Source organism: Lithobates pipiens, unplaced genomic scaffold (assembly GCF_037356315.1).
Source record: "Lithobates pipiens isolate NorthernLeopardFrog02 unplaced genomic scaffold, aLitPip1_a1.2 Scaffold_19, whole genome shotgun sequence".
In the NCBI taxonomy this organism is placed as follows: Eukaryota; Metazoa; Chordata; class Amphibia; order Anura; family Ranidae; genus Lithobates; species Lithobates pipiens.
This window is the reverse complement of record NW_027507764.1, coordinates 415266652-415286390: the sequence shown is the minus strand read 5'-3', so window position 1 is coordinate 415286390 and position 19739 is coordinate 415266652. Positions and strand designations below refer to the sequence as shown.

The 19739-nt window shown below is 44.8% G+C and overlaps 1 protein-coding gene across 4 annotated transcripts in view; it reads right to left on the bottom strand.

Moving 5' to 3' along the window:
• Positions 1 to 19739, bottom strand: part of METTL4 (methyltransferase 4, N6-adenosine) — a 403943-nt gene that overhangs the window by 246460 nt on the left and 137744 nt on the right. For 2 of the 4 annotated variants that reach the window (XM_077492532.1, XM_077492533.1), the window contains exons 6-7: positions 12800 to 12906; positions 9245 to 9302 (exon numbers count right to left, since the gene is read on the bottom strand). In XM_077492532.1, the coding sequence (XP_077348658.1) occupies positions 9245 to 9302; positions 12800 to 12906 (165 nt within the window). Of the gene's footprint in view, positions 1 to 9244; positions 9337 to 12799; positions 12907 to 19739 lie in introns of all 4 variants that reach the window. The other 2 variants (XM_077492531.1, XM_077492530.1) reach the window with 1 other exon arrangement.

Here is a 19739-nt window from a genome sequence, read left to right as displayed (position 1 = left end):
ACGGACCTGTCATCCGCCTGCTCAGCGGAGATCAGCAGACAGATACGCTGCTGAGCAGGCGGCTCTACTTTTTCACAGTCCGCTCCATGTGAAAGGGGTCTTGCCAGGAATGGCCGGTCCATTAGGGGCATCCCCTGCAGGGCGCTGGCCTCATATGTTTGTATGATTTTTTTTTTTTTTTTTTAAAGGTTGGGCTCTGGCACATGGCATTGCACCCCCGAACCCACCCACTTGTGAGTTGTGACAATAGCAAATTAATATTGTGTCAGTGGGCATATAGCAGCGATTAGTAGCGATCACTGCATGTGCCCTCTCTTCTACGGGAGGAGCTTAGTAAATACATACTAAAGCCCCCTAAGCCCCAACTTCACCCCCCACCCACACCGCTAGCCCCCCTTCCCCGACACGATTCCCAGCCTGACAGATCATGGAGATCTGTGCAGGGAGAAACTGCAGGCGGAGGGAAGGGAAGGAGAGATGCCAATTGGAGCGGCCATGGATCGTTGGTGGCGGCAGTTGGGGGGGGTGATATGACTGGTGGGGGGACACATCTGGACCCCCCAAGCCCCATGCAGCACCTGAAGCTGGCGAGAGTGGAAGAGGAGGGATGCCGGCTAATGAAGGTGGCTGCGGGGAGCAGGTTTGCATGGGGGGTTGGATCTGGTGGAGGGGGGGGATAATCAATGCAGGGGGTGAAGGAGGATGAAGGGGATAGCAGAAGAGAGTGGGGGGGGCAGTTTTAGATGGAAGGGTGCACCAGGAGTGGAGAGGCAGTGGACAGGGAGGCAGCGGCATGGGTGGGGGGGTCATATTAGGGGCTAATAACTCTAAACAGCTGGTTGTTATCCGCTGATCATAGTTATAGAATTGTTCAGCAGAGTCTGCTGAATCATTCTGATATAAGCGTATGGTCATTGAAGTGACCATAAGCTTGTAGGAGGGGGATAAATTAGGTCTGTTCGCCATACTGACCTGGCCACCTGCAGGCACTTCTGTACATCCGTATGGCATACGGACCTGGCAGTGAAGGGTTAAACTTGTAGCTCTAATACACTCAACAAACAAAATCTTATTCATTTCAATGGTCACTGTTCATTTCGGAGTGTTTAGTTGCCGGTAGATTGTCGCTCAAAAAGTATGAGCTTGGGGGCGTGGTCTGGATGGCAAACCGAGAGGACGCATGGTCTAGAGCTCTGCTGGTAATCCGACATTAATCCTTATTTTTAAAGAACCTTTCACTTTTTAAAAGACCCTGAGCTGCTGCGGATGTCCTGCAGGACCAGATGTAGGGGAAAGAAGCTCTATTTTCCACCTGGCTCGGAGGTTGTTACCCCGAAGGAGGCCCCGCATGTGCCGGCTCCTGCTGGAAAGGCGCGTAATATGGCGACGCAGACCGCGATGGTGGAGTGATCGGAGGAGGCACAGCCTGGATTCCAGGACGCGATGGTGCCGATTGCCACCTGCCAGGCTACACTAACGAGCAAGATTCAAGCAGTACAGCTTGACGTGGGGCTTGTGCGGCAAGACTTGGACAAACTCCGTTCTCGGGTCTCGGAGGTGGAGCAGAGAGCTGGCCACACGAAGGATACTGTCCAGGAACACACAGCATCCATCCGCACCCTCCAGACAAGGGTCCGCGCCCTGGAATATAAAGTGGACGACGCTAAAAACAGAAATTGAAGGAACAACCTTCGGATTGTCGGTATGCCGGAGGGTGTGGAGGGAAGGAATCCAACTGTGTTCGTGGAGGAGTTGCTGAAGAGCTTGGTGCCGGAGGCGCAGTTCTCCCCGTATTTCACAGTGGAAAGCGCTCATCGGATCCCCCGATCCCTGGGCCACCTGGCGCCCTCCCGCATACGTTGATCTTCAATTCAGAGATCGTGATGAGATCCTTAGAGCAGCTCGCAGGGCGGATGAGCTGAAATATCAGAACGGTAGTCTACTTTTTTTCCCGCATTACTCCATGGAGACACAGAAACTCCGTAGATCCTTTGACCAAGTTAAGGTGGGGCTGCGAGCGAGGAACATAAAGTACAGTGTCCTCTTTCCTGCAAAACTGAGGGTCCAGGACAGCGAACGGTGAGATTTTTTAACACCCCTCGGGATGCTGCAGCATGGCTGGAGTCGCTGTCTCCCCGCTGAAGAGGCCAGACGAGGTTATTACTGCCCTTTTTTGGATGTTATGTGCCCCCCCGTTATTTTATTTTACTTCACTTCACCCCCCGTTTGCATTTGCAGTTGCTGTGTTAGACTGATCTCTATGGGGGCTACATGGATGTACTGGTTCCTCTCCCTTAGAGTCTTAACTGTTCTCGTAGGGGACTTTGGATCCTGCTTGACACTGTTCCACGGTGGATCTGCGAGGAAAGACATTGGTGTGGGGCTGCGGGGCGGGGGGAGGGGGTGATAGTGGTATTGCTGCTGGAGTAATTTTCCTTTTTTTTCACCACTACTGTCTCCGGATTATTGGGGGGCTCCCCCTCCCCTCGGCTGGCTCCCTGCTCGGGATGGGGGAGGATATGGACTGTGGCTGGGCTGTCTGAGGGGTGCTTGGCCCCCTGTATTGGGACTCTGGAAGTTGGGATTTGCCCTCCTGGCATGGGGGTGATCCTCTCTATTTGGGACTTGCTGTGGGGGGTGGGGGGGACTTGTCCTGTTTCTCTTTTATTCTGGGCTTGTTTATGTCTCATCAGTTGGTGGAGCCTGGGGTGTGGGTCTCAGAGTTGGAGGGGTGACCGAAAGTTTTTGTGCCCCTGGGATCAACCAGGAGACTAAGGTTGCTTAATATGCACCAGCATCTCTATTGATCAGTTGCACGTGCCAGTCCCACTTAGTTGACGCTCCCTTAATTACTCTTTTTCTTTTTTTTTGTTATGGTTGGGGTTCGGGGTTTGAATCACCTCCTGAGGTTGTGGGGGGTGTGGGGAGGGGGGGGATACAGTTTCTGCCGTTGCAGACTTTGGGGATTTTTGCTTCCTATCAGTTTTTGAGTCAGGAGTCTTTATGTCACTACAGCTGCATAAGGTTTTGTTTATATGCTTTATGCCTGATGCTATCTCAACTGCTGGCCCTAAGGTCTTCTTTGGGCCCTTGTGTCGGGTGGACTGCGCCCACTGGGGCTTGGTGGGGGGGAGGGGGACATGCGGATCATGAGAATTTTAGCAACTGGTAAGTTATGGCGAATGTTTCAGTAGTCTCATGGAACGTCAGGGGATTGAATTTGGCTACTAAGTGCTCTCTGGTATTCAAATATTTGCAGAGGTACAATCCCCAGATATGTATTTTGCAAGAGACGCATCTGTTAGGCAATAAGATCTTTGGTCTTAGGAGGGCTTGGGTGGGCTCCCACTATCATTCTACCTACTCTGGCTATGCTGGGGGGGTAAGCTTTTTGGTCCGCAGGTCTCTCCCCCTGCAGATATTGGATGTCCGGATAGATCCTGGGGGCAGATATGTCATAATACATATAGTAGTGCATGAGAAACAAATGCTGCTGGTGGGGTTATATCTTCTCCCCCCGGTGGATGTACAATTGCTGTATGATATCATGCACATCGTTATGGGTTATGGCACTCAGGAAATGTTCTTACTTGGGGATTTTAATATGGTACCGTCACAGGACATGGACAGACTGCGGGTGGTGACCCGGGCCTCGTCGGCTCTACAGAGCTGGGCGGATACCTTTTGCCTCACGGATGTGTGGCGACAATCCCATCCCCTGTCATTCGGTCTCTCATAGGGCATTATCCTGTATAGATCTGGCGTATGCCTCTAGTGGGGCATTGAGATGGGTGAGGGGGGTGGAGCACTTGCCACGGGGGATATCGGACCATGCTCCTCTACACCTTACCTTTTCTCTGGAAAGAGCCCCGGGTCTGAGGCTTTGGTGTCTGTCCAGGTTCTGGGCGGTGGATGTTAAGATTGCAGGAACCGATTATGGAGGCTATATGTAATTATTAGACCGCAAATGGGGACTCTACGGATGTCAATAATGGGTGGGATGCCTTTAAGTCAGTAGTTAGGGGGGGAGTACATATCCCATATCTCAGCAATTCAGAGGGAGGCAGCTGTTCCGCGGGAGGCACTGGAGGAGGGGGCGTCTAAATGTGAGGAGTCATATATTCAATCTCCCAGTGACTCTGCCTACAATGAGTGGCAGAGGGCCCTACGGGATATATCCCTTCACAATGTTGAGCAGACGAGGAAAGATATGTTGTTTTCCAGGCAGAGGGTATTCGAGCACGGCAATAAGAATGGTAGGCTACTGGCTTGGCTTGCTAGGGCTCAGGTCACTTCCTCTCATATTGCCTGTATTTGGGGTGTTCAGGGACAACTGGTGACTTCCCCTGGGGGTGTTAATGCTGAATTCGCTGAGTACTTTCAGGGGATGTACTCCTCTAGGGCTCATTACTCCCCGGATGACTTACAGACATATCTGGATACTATTCCCTTCCCTACTCTGGCCGCTGAGGATAAACTAAAACTAGATGGGGACATAACACTTGAAGAGGTACAGGCTGCAATGGGGAGTCTGCAAGGGGGTAAGACCCATGGAGCGGATGGTCTGCCCACCGAATTTTATACCCAGCATGCTGATCTCCTTGCACCTAGGCTTGGGGCCCTTTTTTTGCTCTCTGTCAGGAATATGTATAAATTGGACCAAGTCGAGCATCTTCCCGTTGGATGGTCAGGTTCCCCCTATACCTACCCCGACACCAATTAACTGGGTCACAGAATTTAAGTACCTAGGGATTAGGGTCGCTAGAGACTTTACTCAGTTTTATTCCTTAAATGTTCTCCCCCTGCTCCGGTTCCTGAGGGAGCGCTGTCAATCCTGGGCTCCCCTTGAACTTGATTGGCCGAATTTACCTTATAAAGTGGCCTTTTTTCGGGAGGTAGACAAGTGCATAGCCGCTTTTATTTGGAGTGGGTTGGTCCCACGTTTGGCTAGATCCACTCTGCAAATGGCCCATTGGGTTTGGAGGCTTGGCCTTGCCAAATTTTAAAGTGTATTATTGGGCGGCGATGATGGTCACGGTCTACTGGTGGCTCCGGGCTGAGCGGTCCAACTCTGCGGTGCGAGCAGAGGCGGCGGGACTGGGTTCAATACCGGCTCTACAAAATTTAGTGTATAGGGGGGCAAGGGCCTACAGGGATCTCCCCGGTCCAACCAGGGAGCCACTCATAGTGCGGGTGGCGGCGAGGTGCAGATTCTTTCGGGCTGAGCGCTGGTCTCCGGACCAGCCCTTATGGGGCAACCCCAACCTACCTAATTTTCGGTCCATTCCGGACCCACAGGTCTGGGTGCGGTTCGGCATAAGGACCCTGAGGGATATTATGCCCCTGAGGGAGTCCTATTGACACTTCCTCAATTGACAAAGAAGTACAACTTGCCTGCCTGGATGTACTTCAGATATGCCCAGCTTAGGCACGCATCTAGGGCCCAGTTCCCCATACCCCCGTTACTTCAATCGGATCCAGTTGAGGATCTGTTGTCGGGTGACGATCTGGTCAAGCCACTGTCCGCTCTATATTCCATCTTGCTTCCCATTGACTCGGGTAAATTGGATAGGCTCTGGAACGTGTGGAGGGAAGACATTTCTGATTTGAAAAGAGAGGATTGGGAGGACTGTCTGGATAGGGGTCCCAAGCAGGTTATCTCTGCAGGAGATAAACTTATACAGACGACATTTCTCCATAGAGTGGACTTCACGCCGGTGCGACTGGCGAGGATGTACCCTGATAGGGACCCACAATGCCCGAGGTGTGGGAGGGGGCCAGGCACTTTCTTGCACATGTTCTGGACATGCCCTGCTCTGTCGGTCTTTTGGTCAGGGATGTTTGAACAATTGAATACCCGTCTTGGGCTCTCTGTTCCCATGGCGCCCGAGTTGGCCTTGTTGGGAGTTATGGACAATGAGCAGAGATCCCATCATAGTAAATTGTTGATCTTTTATCTTCTGTTCTATGCCAAGAAAGAAATATTGTGTAGGTGGTCCTCCTCAGTGCTCCCCTCGGTGTCCTCCTGGGAAAGCAGAATAAATGCCGCTCTGCCACTCTATAAAATATACATTAACAGGGGCTGTCCTTGGAAATTTGAAAAGATTTGGTCGTCCTGGTTGGCGGGTTAGTGTTGTTTAGTGTTGAGTTGAGATGGGTGTCCTCCCCCCCCGACCTTCCTCTTGCTCCTCCCGTTCATTGTCCGCTGTGCCTCCCATCCACCTCCCCCCCCCACGCTCTCTCCACCCCCCCCCCCCCGATTTCGGCCTAGGCCTACTCTATACTGCCCTCACATCTAGTTACGTTTCTCACTAGCTAACTATTCAATCCGTTTTCATTCTCCCTGGGCTATGATGTTGAGTATACGTGCTCTGGGATTGCAGCTATTCTAGTTGGAGTATGTCTTGTGTATTGTAACTTGAATATGAGATGACATGCAGTGTTGCATGTAATGTTTCTGTATTTCTTGACATCTGTACTGTAAAATTTCCTTCAATAAAGCACTCCTGACTGTTGAAAAAAATGATGAGCTTCTTTTAGGCAGATTCTCCCCACAGACTAATAAGAATGCCTAAAAAAAAATGCTCAACATGAGCGTTTTGCAAGCATTGTGTTGCATATTTTCTGGCAAAACAGCAGCTCTCCACCCCTAATTTCCTCCCCCTAGTGCAGGAGTCTCAAAACTATGGCTCTCCAGTTGTTCAGGAACTACAATTCCCATTATGCCTAGTCATGTCTGTGAATGTAAAGCCGCGTACACACGGGCGGACTGTCTGGCCAACTTAGTCCGTCGAAACACATTTCAGCGGACAGTCTGCTCGTGTGTGGGCTTCAGCGGACTTTTTCAGCGTGCAGTCTGGCGGACTAAGTATTTCGGAATTTCCGTAATATTGTCCGTCGTACTTTGGTTTCAGCGGACAATCCGCTCGTGAGTAGGCTAGTTCGACGGACTAAGTATGGCGCATGCTCAGAAAGGATTTACACGGCGAAAGGTTGCATTGCTGTGTATTGGACTTCCTATTTCTAGTCCCGTCGTACGTGCTGTACACGTCATCGCGCAAGCTTTCGACGGACTGTTTGTGCATCCGTGTGTGGTCAAGTCCGTTCATTCGAAAGTAGGACGGACTGTCCGTCGGATTGTATGACGGACTAAGTTGGCCATACAGTCCGCCCGTGTGTACGCAGCTTTAGAGTTTTACAATGCCTCATGGGACATGTAGTTCTGCAACAGCTGGAGACCATTGTTTGGAGAAATTTCAAGGGTTCCTTTGTGTTGAAAAGGTTGAGAAAGGCTGCTCTAGTGCTTGCTACTGGCTAAAAAAAAAAAAAAAAAACACCTGAAGCTTGAATACAAATGTACAATGCTTGTAATACACTTCTAAAATGCTCAGAATGCGCTTGCAGAACTGTCAAATAAAAACACCTGAAAAATCGATCTGATCAGATGTGAACAGGGCCTGATAGCTTTTTTGGGTATATGTACAGATTATTGTTCTCAGATAAGAATCAACTTTACATTATTCAGCAGCAATAAGCATAACCAACTACATTTGGAAAAACACTTTTTTTTACCTACATTTTCATGCCTGTTGCTATGTGGTATCTTCTAATCTGCCCCTTCCTCTCCGCGGCACCTGACGTAATTTCCTTCAGCGCCTGTGTTTGCTAGTGCTCCAGGGAGATTTTGTCATCATTTCCCAGGAGTTAGTGGGCAGCACTGAAGTGTAAGATCCCTGTATTTGAAAACCGGAAGGGACGTGGACAAAAGCGGATTATATCTTCGGGTTATCTTGGTTGCTATCAGAACGGGGCAGGCACTTCCGACAACACCGCCCGTTGCGAAGGCAACATGTAAAGTTTCCTGTGCTGCTGCATGCTCTTACTGTGCATGCACAAGGCTGGCCAGTGCATGCTGGGAATACAACATGACCGTAACCCGGAAGTTTATACTCGTGGGCTTTGCCTGCCCACAAGTAAGATGGGAATGTCCAAGCAGGATGCATCAAAGGTAACTTTTTTAATAAAATATTAATAAATGCAATGATAATGTCAAGACTAAGCAATGCTAATTATACATTATGTAATTGCAAGAGATAGATTAAAAAAAATTGTATATGAGGTTGGAACTCCGCTTTAAGAAATCAATGCATTTTCTTTTCTGTCAAACTAAATGCAAAATGACATAGTATGTACCTGCTCCAGCAAAGGAGACAGCTTAGTCTCCAGTTAGTCATTTACACGGTGATTCACAACCTTAATGATGCGGACACAGTGAACAATGTTAAATCATTGCAATAAATCAAAACACAAAGAAGAGAGTACTAAACTGTTCATGTAAAGATTTCATTCAATCTGGATTTAACTTCTAACTTAAAAAGGGACTTCCCAGCATTTGATCCTCTGACTTTGCATTATCCCACAGGACTGGTGACTCTCCCAAACCTTTAAGCATGCTGATTAACCAAAGCATCATGAAATCCTCCCCGCAGTTAAATTTGATCAAGGGCTCCTTAATGGCATTAGTGTTGTTCTACTGTTTTGGCCAGAACTGCTCAGTGAAATGAGCTGGATGGAAGTAAAGAAACCTCACAGGATTTTGTTTATACATCACTTTGATATTTTCTTTGATCTAAACTAGCTTCCCGATTAATAATTAAATACTACTGATTATAAAGTGAAATAATAATCTTTAAATCAGGGATTGGCAATGTGTGTCTACCCAGTTGTCCTAAAATTACAATCTCAGAATGCCCCATCACCTTTTGCTTGTATATTCAGATTTATAAGCGTCTACACATACAGTATATGAACAGAAAAGTGCAGTATATGGTCTTGGAAAATCGATAATCAGTTTGTATGTCTATATAAATAGATCTGCACATATGCTTTAGCACACTTTTAGGGTATTTTCAAAATGGCCCTAGCATATTTCACAGTTCTGTTTTCACCCACCCTCCATAGTTCCCAATTCAATTTTCACCCACCTACCACAGTTCTCGGGTCTCTTTTCACCCACCTACCACAGTTCCCAGTTCTCTTTTCACCCACCTACCATAGTTCCCAGTTCTCTTTTCACCCACCTACCATAGTTCCCAGTTCTCTTTTCACCCACCTACCATAGTTTCCAACTCTATCCTCACCCACCTACCATAATTAGGTGGTTTATCTCAGGTATTATAAGCTTTGGAAAACCTGACACTTGCAAACTCCATTTCTTTTACATACAAAACAGAAGGGAACATACCAAAGAGAGGCGGCTTGTGGGAATGAAGATTGCAAGGCACACTGACAATAATCTTGTGCTGTGGAATAGGAGATGTGTTAAAATCTGGTTCCCTAGAAAGAGAAGTGAACATTTTATAAATATACAAAAAGTTTAGCAACACTATTGACCATATTGTAATTTTAAGTATGTGTAAATCCTAACTAAACACTTATATTGCTAAAGCACTCAAACACTAGGCTGTTTTTCACCTTTTCTATCCTCTCTTGTATATCAGCACTGCTGATCTCATGCAGCCTCTTTACAGCCACTTTACAGCCACTTAGTCCACATGCATGCACTCCTTTTCGTGGGGTGGGTTTCCTGATTGTGACAATAGTGGACCATGCCTGTGTGTAGTGTGTTAAACTGCCACTTGTAGATTCTATTAGAAGTCCTTGTGACCGGGTGACAATGCAGAAGAAAAAGGAGGGAGACAAGGACAGAGTTTCATTAACTTATACCAAGAAGTACCTGAACAAGGACCTTTAGGGCAGGATCACTGAGAATTACTTTAATGAAAGCTTATATTTAATAACTTTAATGTTGAGAAAATGAAGCAATTCTATTGAAAGGATAAGTTCACCTTTCGTAATATGTTACATCCACATTCAGGGTGTAACATGATACGAACAGAACAGACAGCCCCCAGCACCCCCCAGATAAGGGATGAAGCTAAGGGGAAAATATTACTGAGAGTATGCTAATGGCCCCCTAACCTGAGGGAGGAAGGGGAGACATATCTCCTATCACAATTTGGATTAGCAGCAAGGATGGGAGGTGTTATCATGGGGGATTTTATCTATTCAGACATAGACCGGGCGGAGGGAACCACGCATTCATCTAAGGCTCGCCAGTTCCTAAATGTCTTGCACGGAACTGGCGAGCCTTAAATGAAGGCGCGATTCCCTCCGCCCGGTCTATGTCTGGATAGATAAAATCCCCCATTATAACACTTCCCACAATTTTATGGGTCAGATGGTAGACGCACCATCTAGAAATGAAGAGTTACGATCTACTGATTACCAACAATACAGACCTGATCACGGATGTGGAAATACAGGGCAATTTAGGCAACAGCAATTACAGGTCAATTGGCTTAAGTATTAATTGCACAAATGGGAAACATAAGGGGAATACAAAGATGCTGAATTTCAAACGAGTCAACTTCCCTAAAGTACGAACCTTGCTAAAAGGCATAATTTGGGATAAAATCTTAGGAACAAAGAACACGGAGGAGAGATGGGTTTGCTTTCAGAGCATGTTAAATAAGGGCATTAGCCAATGCATTCCATTGGGTAATAAATTTAAAAGAGTGAACAAAAGTCCTGAATGGCTTAACTCCAATGTAAAAATGCATATAGAAGCAAAGGAGAAGGCCTTCAAAAAATACAAGGTTGAGGGATCATCATCAGCATTCAGACTTTATAAAGAATGCAACAAGAAATGTAAGTGTACAATAAGGATGGCTAAGATAGAACATGAAAGACACATAGCGGAGGAGAGCAAAAAAAATAAAAAATCACAAGAAATTCTTTAAGTATGCAAACAGTAAAGGAAGGCCCGTGGACATGGTGTATCTGGATTTTGCAAAAGCATTTGATACAGTTCCCCATAAACGTTTACAGTACAAAATAAGGTAAGTTGGCATGGACCATAGGGTGAGTACATGGATTGAAAACTGGCTATAAGGGCAAGTTCAGAGGGTGGTGATTAATGAGGAGTACTCGGAATGGTCAGCGGTGGATAGTGAAGTCCCCCAGGGTTCTGTGCTGGGACCATTTCTATTTAATTTGTTCATAAACGACCTGGAGGATGGGGTAAACAGTTCAATCTCTGTATTTTCGGATGCTACTAAGCTAAGCAGGGCAATAATTTCTCTGCAGGATTTGGAAATCCTGCAAAAAGATCTGAACAAATTAATGGGTAACTACATGGCAAATGAGGCTCAATGTAGAAAAATTTAATAAATGCATTTAAGTGGAAAAAATATGAGTGCAATCTATACACTGGGGGGAGAACCTCTGGGAGTGTCTAAGATGGAAAAGGACCCGGGGGTCCTAGTAGATGAGGCTCAGCAATGCTGCTAACAAAGCAAACAGAATATTGGCATGCATTAAAAAGGGGATCAACTCCAGAGATGAAACAATAATTCTCCCACTCTACAAGACTCTGGTCCGGCCGCATCTAGAGTATGCTGTCCAGTTATGGGCACCAATCCTCAGGAAGGATGCACTGGAAATGGAGCCAGTACAAAGAAGGACAACAAAGCTAATAAAGGCTCTGGAGGATATTAGTTATGAGGAAAGGTTGCGAGCACTGAACTTATTCTCTCTGGAGAGACGCTTGAGAGGGGATATGATTTCAATATACAAATACCATACTGGTGATCCCATGATAAGGATAAAACTTTTTCGCAGAAGGGAGTATAACAAGACTCATTAAAAATTAGAAGAAAAGAGGCACAGATGTGGAATTCCCTTCCACAGGCGGTGGTCTCAGTGGGGAGCATCAATAGTTTCAAGAAACTATTAGATAAGCACCTGAATGACCGCAACATAAAGGTATATACAATGTAATAATGACATATAATCACACACATGGGTTGGACTTAATGGGTCTTTCTTCAACCTCACCTACTATGTAACAGTTAACGAGGTATCTTCTCCCCCCACTAGCTGTCACAATTTAAAAAAAAACCTCTGTGAATGGAAAACTTTGCAGCTGTTGGCTTGTAGTTCTCAATGAGCTACAATGGCATTGTGGAGCGATGTGGTAGTTCATTAAGTCTTCCTGTCAGATTGTATCGGCTTGCCCGTATGATATACTGGCACACAAATGAGCTAACAGGTCTGCAGTGATCTGCTAGACGCGAGTGCAATGCTTTAAGAGGGCTTTCACACTGCGCCGCCCATAGCATCAGCGATAAAACGGCGTTATTTTTAGCAGCATTTTACCGTCGGATTTGCGGCTCATTTTGGCCCCTAGCGGGGTGCTTTTAGCCCCCACTAGCGCCTGAGAAAGGATTGAAACCGCCCGCAATATGCCGCAATAGCGGCGTTTTGCTGGCGGTATTGCAGTGGTATTGCAGAGATGGGGAGCAGCGGTGGAGGAGCAGTAAACACACTGCTCCTTCACCACTCCAAAGAATCTGCTGGCAGGACGTTTCCTGACATCCTGCCAGCACATCGCTCCAGTGTGAAAGCCTCAGGCTTTCAAACTGGAGACAATGGTGCAGCAGTTTGGGGGCAGATTGCAGGCGCTATTTCTAATGCTATAGCTCATGCAAAACGCCCTCGATGTGAAAGGGGTCTAAAGGATCCAGAAACAAAAACTAATAAATGCACATTTTTTTACCTGTGCATTTATTATTTTTTGCTAAAAGGTGAACTTATACTTTTAATTAGACACAAACATATTAAAGTTTAAACGTTTTTAATGTGCGGGTTTACATGCACTTTAAGGAAATAAACACTGCAATTAGCTACAGCCTAGTACTGTGTATATGTTCGGATTATCAATTATAACGATTTTTACCATGCAGTAGAATCCATATCATCTATTAGGCATCCAAGTACCAGAATTTCATAAGGTTTTTTATGGGCAGACTCCATAGGAAACACAAATTCTCCAGACTGGGTTATCTGACAAGAAACATCAATGAAATGGTTTAATGAAAAAGACTAAATGCAGACAGAAAACTCATGCATCATCTCATGTCTCCAAATGAAGACTGATACGTGTAATTTAAAAAACAAGATTTCTTATACACTCATAATTTATGTCAGACACATTTTTTTTTACTCAGGGCTGGAAATAGCTGTAATTTGCTTCATTAGTTAGCATTTATGGAAAAGTCATCGACAATAAAAATTAGCATAAAGAAAATGTTTGTGCGTACATATTTTGAAATGGACTGATCGCGCCTCACAAATGCAGATACTGAGAGTTGAAATGACAACTAGAACCAAGTAAAGTTTTGCTGCTTTCCTCAGCAACCAGCTTTTATATTCTAACTTGTCCCAGAAATTAAATATTGATTACGTTTCTTTTATTATACCAGCCAGTAACCTCAACCAAAGTCCCAATTAAAGGGAACCATTCAGGTTCTCATCCACCTGTAGAGCACACAAGAGTTTTAGTACCCAAAGACACAAGCTTGCAGTCATGTATGCAATTGGATCAGTCAAGCATCTCATGTCTATGAATTGTCCCCAAACAGCCACCGATTGTGTCAGGGTGAACAGTCTATAAGACTTTATTATTTATTTTGGAATCCTCCCCAAAATGGAATTGCCTCATGCTCCAGGGGGCCCGTGCGACCTCCCTGTCACATTATGTTTTTTACTTTGACAGTAGGGTTGTTGGGCACAGCATAGACAGGACCCAATCCCTTCAATTTTCCTCCTGCAACCATTGAAACTTGGCTCCTCCCCCTCTCCCTCCCACTGGCATTCAGCAGCTGGTGGAAAATGTTCATTATGCTATTCAAAATCAAAAAAATCTAAATTCGAAACCATTTCATTCCATTGTAGCCCGTGACCGGTTACGAAAACACACAGTGAGAGAACACATTTAACCCCTTGATCGGTCCCTTGTTAACCCCTTCAATGCCAGTGACATTTATACAGTAATCAGTGGCTACTTATAGCACTGATAGCTATATAAATGTCAATGGTTTAAAAAAAAGTGTCAAACGTGTCCGATCTGTCTGCCTCAATGTCACAGCCCCAATAAAAATCACAGATTGCTGCCATTACTAGTAAAAAATATAATAATAAAAATGCCATAAATCAATAAACTATTTTGTAGGCACTATAACTTGTGTGCAAACCAATCAATATATGCTTACTGCAATTTTTTTTACCAAAAATATGTAGAAGAATACATATCAGCCCAAATATGAGGAAAAAAAATGTTATTTATTTTTTAAAATTGGGAAATTATAGAAAAAAGTTAAAAATATTGTTTTTCAAACTTGCCGCTATTTTTTGTTTATAGCGCAAAAAAAAAAAAAAAACGCAAAGTTGATCAAAGACCACCAAAAAGAAACTGATACTTGTGGGGAAAAAAAATGGGCATCAATTTTGTTTGGGTACAGCGTTGCATGACCGCACCATTGTCAGTTAAAGCGACGCAGTGTCGTATTGCAAAAAATGGCCCGGTCAGGAAGGGGGTAAATTCTTCTGGGACTAAAGTGGTTAAAAGGTTGATGCTGGATGTCCTCCAACTTATAAATAAAAATGGCTCCATCTGATCTGCTGCAGCTTCTAATGTTCATTGTGAGGAGCTCAGTGTGCAGTGAAATCAGAAAAAGCTAGAGGAAGCTTTTACAACTCTGCAAAACTAAAGTTAAGACTTAAAGGGGTTGTAAAGATTTGTATTTTTTTTTTCTTAAATAACAAACGTTATACTTACCTCCTATGTGCAAGGGTTTTGCACAGAGTGGTCCCGATCCTCCCCTTCTGAGGTCCCCCAGAGGCTCTCCTGGCTCCTCCCCGAATAAAGTGCTCCACTGAAGACCCGCATTCCAAAGGGAAACCCGTGCTCCTGAGTGCTGCTGCTGCTGCAACCATTGCCATAGACAGCAGAACTCGGCTCCACCCCCGACTCCCGGGTCACTGGATTTGATTGACAGCAGTGGGAGCGACTGGAGCTGCTGTGCTTGTCCCCATTGATGGAATGATCAGGTTCAGGTAAGTAAAAGGGGGGGTCTGCACTACAGAAGGTTTTTCACCTTAATGCATAGAATTAAAGTGAAAAACCAAGGGTTTACGAGCCCTTTAATTAAATTTGCCAAGCAATATTTGGTGAACAACAACTAAGATAACAAGGAATATCATCTCTGTTTACACCAATCCAAGTGATGAAGAGTGAGAATCTCTTGCTGAACACGCAATACATTGCTTTTTTTTGCCCATAGCAACCAATCAGAATTCCTGTTTATAATTCCATAAAAGATAAAAGCTGCAGAAGAAATCACTACTGTAAGTACATCAGCATTTCTGTTAATATTTTTATAAAATAAAGGTCAAACTACTGCAGCTGAGAGTGCTACTGTAAATACATCTAATACAGATTGCCAACAAGTGCTTGGCCATCTCCCCAATGGGGACACTGTCACTAGTTAAAACCCAACAGAAGTTCCAAGCCTTCCCCACACTATCCAAAAGCAAAAAAAAAAAATAGGTTTTAATGTAAACTTAAACAAACCTTAAACAATTTTACCTACCAAAATGGTTTAGAAAGTAATATGCACTCCTTGCAATCAATACACCATTCTTTGTAGCTGCATAGCAGGACATCATATTTAATAGCTTGCATTTCAGAGATCCTCTGCAACTAACCAGTCTCTTATCTATCCTGCTGCAATATTACCGAACATTGCCACACTGTTAATTACGATCTAAACAGCTGCCTCTTCTGACCTTCAGCTCACAAGAAAAAGAAATCCTCAAATCAAGAGCTCCTTTGCAACAAATCACTATAAAAAGGTACATTTCTGGCAATTATAACTAAAACAAAACTTCCATCCAAGTCACATGGGCATCTTTATAAAGCAGTGAATGTTACATTCACCAGTAATTTACTGCAGCTGAATCATCCTGGAGCATGGGTTTTAAATTACAATAATTAACCCGCAGTGAATGTTTGGTGAATGTCACATTCAATGATTTATTTGGTAAATCCTTATTGAGTAGTTGGAACAATCTAAAATCAGTCCTTCTCAACCAGGGTTCCTCCATGTGTTGAGAGGTTCCTTGAGCCATGGCTGATGAATCTACCATTTGATAGTGCCTGCAAATTTCTAGGGCCATCCAATGCCACTTGGCAAAGACAGATTCATAACACCAAAGATCTTTTTATATACCTGTAAGTGTGGCATTCTGACCAATATTTTATCCCCCCCCCCCCCCAACTATTCATATGAGGCATTTTTCCAATTGATCTCCAATCAATTCGTTTTAGCAGGGGCTCCCTCAGTCAAAAAAAAAAAATTAAGGGTCCCTAGGGTAAAAGGGTTGAGGATGGCTGATTTAAAAGCATCATGGAAAAAGTATGTGAAATCTAGAATAGGGTCAGCTTAAAGTGATTTTTCAATAAAAATAACAATCATGTTATACTTACCTGCCCTGTGTAATGGTTTTGCACAGAACAGCCCAGATCTTCCTCTTCTCGGGTCCTGCTTCGGTGCTCCTGGCCCCTCCCTCCCTTTAAGTGTCCCCACAGCAAGCAGAACAGCCCTCATTGTTAATGGACTTTGATTGACAGCAGCGGGTGCCAATGGCCCCGTTGCTGTATCTCAGCCAATGAGGGGAGTCCCGGATGGCCGAGGCAGTCATGGACATCACAGGATTGAGATGGGGCTCAGAAAAGCATTAGGGGGGCTGAAGGGGGCTGCTGCACACACAATGCTTTTTATCTTAATGCATATAATGCACTAAAATAAAACAAAATTCTGCCTTTACAACCTCTTTAAGGGTACTTGCACATAGTGCTGAGGTTTAAACATCAGTATTCCTTGCCAAAATCTTGCGTTTTTTTTTTTTTTCCATGTGCGTAAACCTCGCATATGCTCAGTTTGAAGCCGCATGGCATTCCAGCCAGTTTCTCTCACTAAACATGCTGAGGCCAAAATTACTTTTAAATCCACTAGAAGGTGTTCTTGACATTCTTAACCCCAAGGAACCATTAATGTAAATTTTAGGTTTTGGGAGCCCTTTATTGAAATGAATGCTGGCAATGGAGAAAATGCCCCACACCCTGGAAGACAGTAGGAACAATAAAACCCCAAATGTTTAATGGAAGTAAGCATTAGTCAACTTAATAGTATATTAAACAAGGATTTACCCCAAATACGTAGTTTTATAGTTCGTCAGGACGAAAAAAAAGAGCAACCTGTTCATTCAATAGAAAAAAAAATACACTGAAGTTACCCTGAGCATCTTTATAAAGTCCACAGAGAAAGCCAAAGCTCCACAAGCACTTAGGCTGCTTTCACACTGAAGCGATTTACAGGACAGGTGCTGTAGCGCTAGAAATCGCACTTGCAGAGCGCCTGTAAATGGCCTCACCTCTCACTCCAGTGTGAAAGCACTCAGGCTTTCACACTGGAGTGACAGGTCAGGCCATTTACAGGTGCTATGCAGGCTGGAGCGGTGAGCTGGCAGGACAGTAAAAAAAAGTCCTGCAAGCCACATCTTTGTAGCGCTGTAAGGAGCAGTGTAAACATTGCTCCTAAAGTGCCCCTGCCCATTGAATTTATAGGGCAGTGCCAACAAACTGCCAGCAATGCGCCATTGCAGCAGCGATTTGCGGGTGATTTGAATCCCCATTAGTAGCAGCAAACATCTGCAAAAACGACAGCAAAGAGCTGCTAAAAAGAGCAAAGCTATGCCCCTGATGCCCCTGTGTGAAAGTAGCCATAATATTTTATTGGATCCGGATCCATTAGTGAATTAGTGCTGGTTCACACCAGATGCAGCCCAGTGCATCAAAAAAGTGCATGCATCCAGAACGCAGAAATTGTGGTGTGAACCGAACCATAAGGGGGCGTTACACTGCCCTGATGCGGTCCTGCTGCGCTTTGGGCAAAACAATGCTAACCTATGGGTTTTGCGCTAGTTAGTTGCACTTTCCAATAGACTTATGCGGTTTCATAAAGCGCAAAGATGCAATATCCAGGAGTTATGGTACACATTCTGAAACCGCATCAAAACCACAGAAGTCTATATGAAAGCACAGGTTATCCAAGCACGCAGCCCGGCAGGTCAGGAAAGGGGGTTGGGACAAGCGAGCCCCCAGATTCTGGCCCCCCACCCTATGTGAATGATTATGGGGTACATTATTGTTAGAGGTTGACCGATATGGGTTTTTCTCTGGCCGATGACGATATTTAAAAAATCATGGCAGCCGATGACCGATATATGATGCCGATTTTTTTGGGCTGATATGTTAGGCCGATTTTTTTTATTTTTTATTTTTTTTATTTTTTTATCCCCCTTCATCTCATAAAACCTTACAGACACCTTTCCCACTGGGGCGTTTTTTTAGGTGCTTTTGGGCTAAAAATAGCGCCTGTAAAGTGCCTGCAAAACGGCTCCCCAGTCTGTGTGAAAGACAGAGTGTTTTCACACTGAGGCGATGCGCTGGCAGGATGTTAAAAAAAAAAAAAAGTCCTGCTAGCAGCACGTTTGGAGTGGTGTATACTGCTCCTCCACTACTCCTGCCCATTGATATTAATGGGCACCACTGCCGAAGTGCATGCAATGCGATTTGGCAGCTGTGCTTCACGGGCGCATTTAACCTCTTCTTCGGAAGCTAGCTGGGTTATATGCGCGCCACTAGCAGCCGAATGGCACCGCTAAAATGATGGTAAAGCACTGCTAAAACTAGCAGCATTTTACCATCAACGCCTGCCCGCTCCAGTGTGAAAGCAGCCTATAAAATAAAAACAGGTAGTCAAAACTTTTGGACGAAAAAAAAATGGGCTAAGTTTACTGTTTTAGTTTTTTTTTTTTTTAAATCATTTAGTGTATTTTTTTCCCCCAAAAAAATGCATTTGAAAGACCTCTGCGCAAATGCCGTGTGACATAAAATGTTGCAACAACCGCTATTTTATTCCCTAGGATCTCTGCTAAAAAAATATATATCATTTTTTGGGGGTCTAAGTGATTTTCTGGCAGAAAATGCAGGACTTTTACTTGTAAGCAACAAGTGTCAGAAAAGATTTAGTCTTTAAATGGTTAAACTGAGAACTCTACACACAGAGTTGAGTTCATTCATTCAAGTGTAAACATTGTATCTTTTTGCTCTTTTCTTGGCAGACTGCTCAGAGAGGAGGAAAGTTGTTTCTATGAAGACTCAGGCAACTTACACTGACTTCTATAACAGAAGTAATTTCCAAGTCGCTCTGTTCTAAATCTGCCTTTTTATCAGCTCAATCGGCCGATGCCGATTAATAAAAAAACGGCAAATATCGGCCGATATATCAGTCGACCTCCAATTATTGTACCCCTACCCATTTCACCTAAAAAAATCAAACAAATTACAAATGTTTTTAAAGTATTAACCACTTCCCAACCACCTCGCACAGATATAGTGCAGCAGAAGGCCACGTACAGGCAGAATCAAGTACCTGTACGTTAACCTTTAAGAGGTGGGTTGCGGGCGCCCGCCTGGAGCTTTGTGAGTGTGATAGGGGGTCCTGTGGACTCTATGTCTGCAGGGATACCCGCGATCGTCTCACGGAGAGGAAGAACGGGGAAATGCTAATGTAACAAGCATTTCCCCGTTCTGCCCAGTGACACTGTCACTGATTACAGCTCCCTGTAATTGGGAGCGGTGATCAGTGTTGTGTCAAACACAGCTCCAGCTCCTCCGCCCCACAGTTAAAATCACTCCTTAGTACACACTTAACCCCTACAGTGCCACCTAGTGGTTAACCCCTTCACAGCCAGTCACATTTACACAGTAA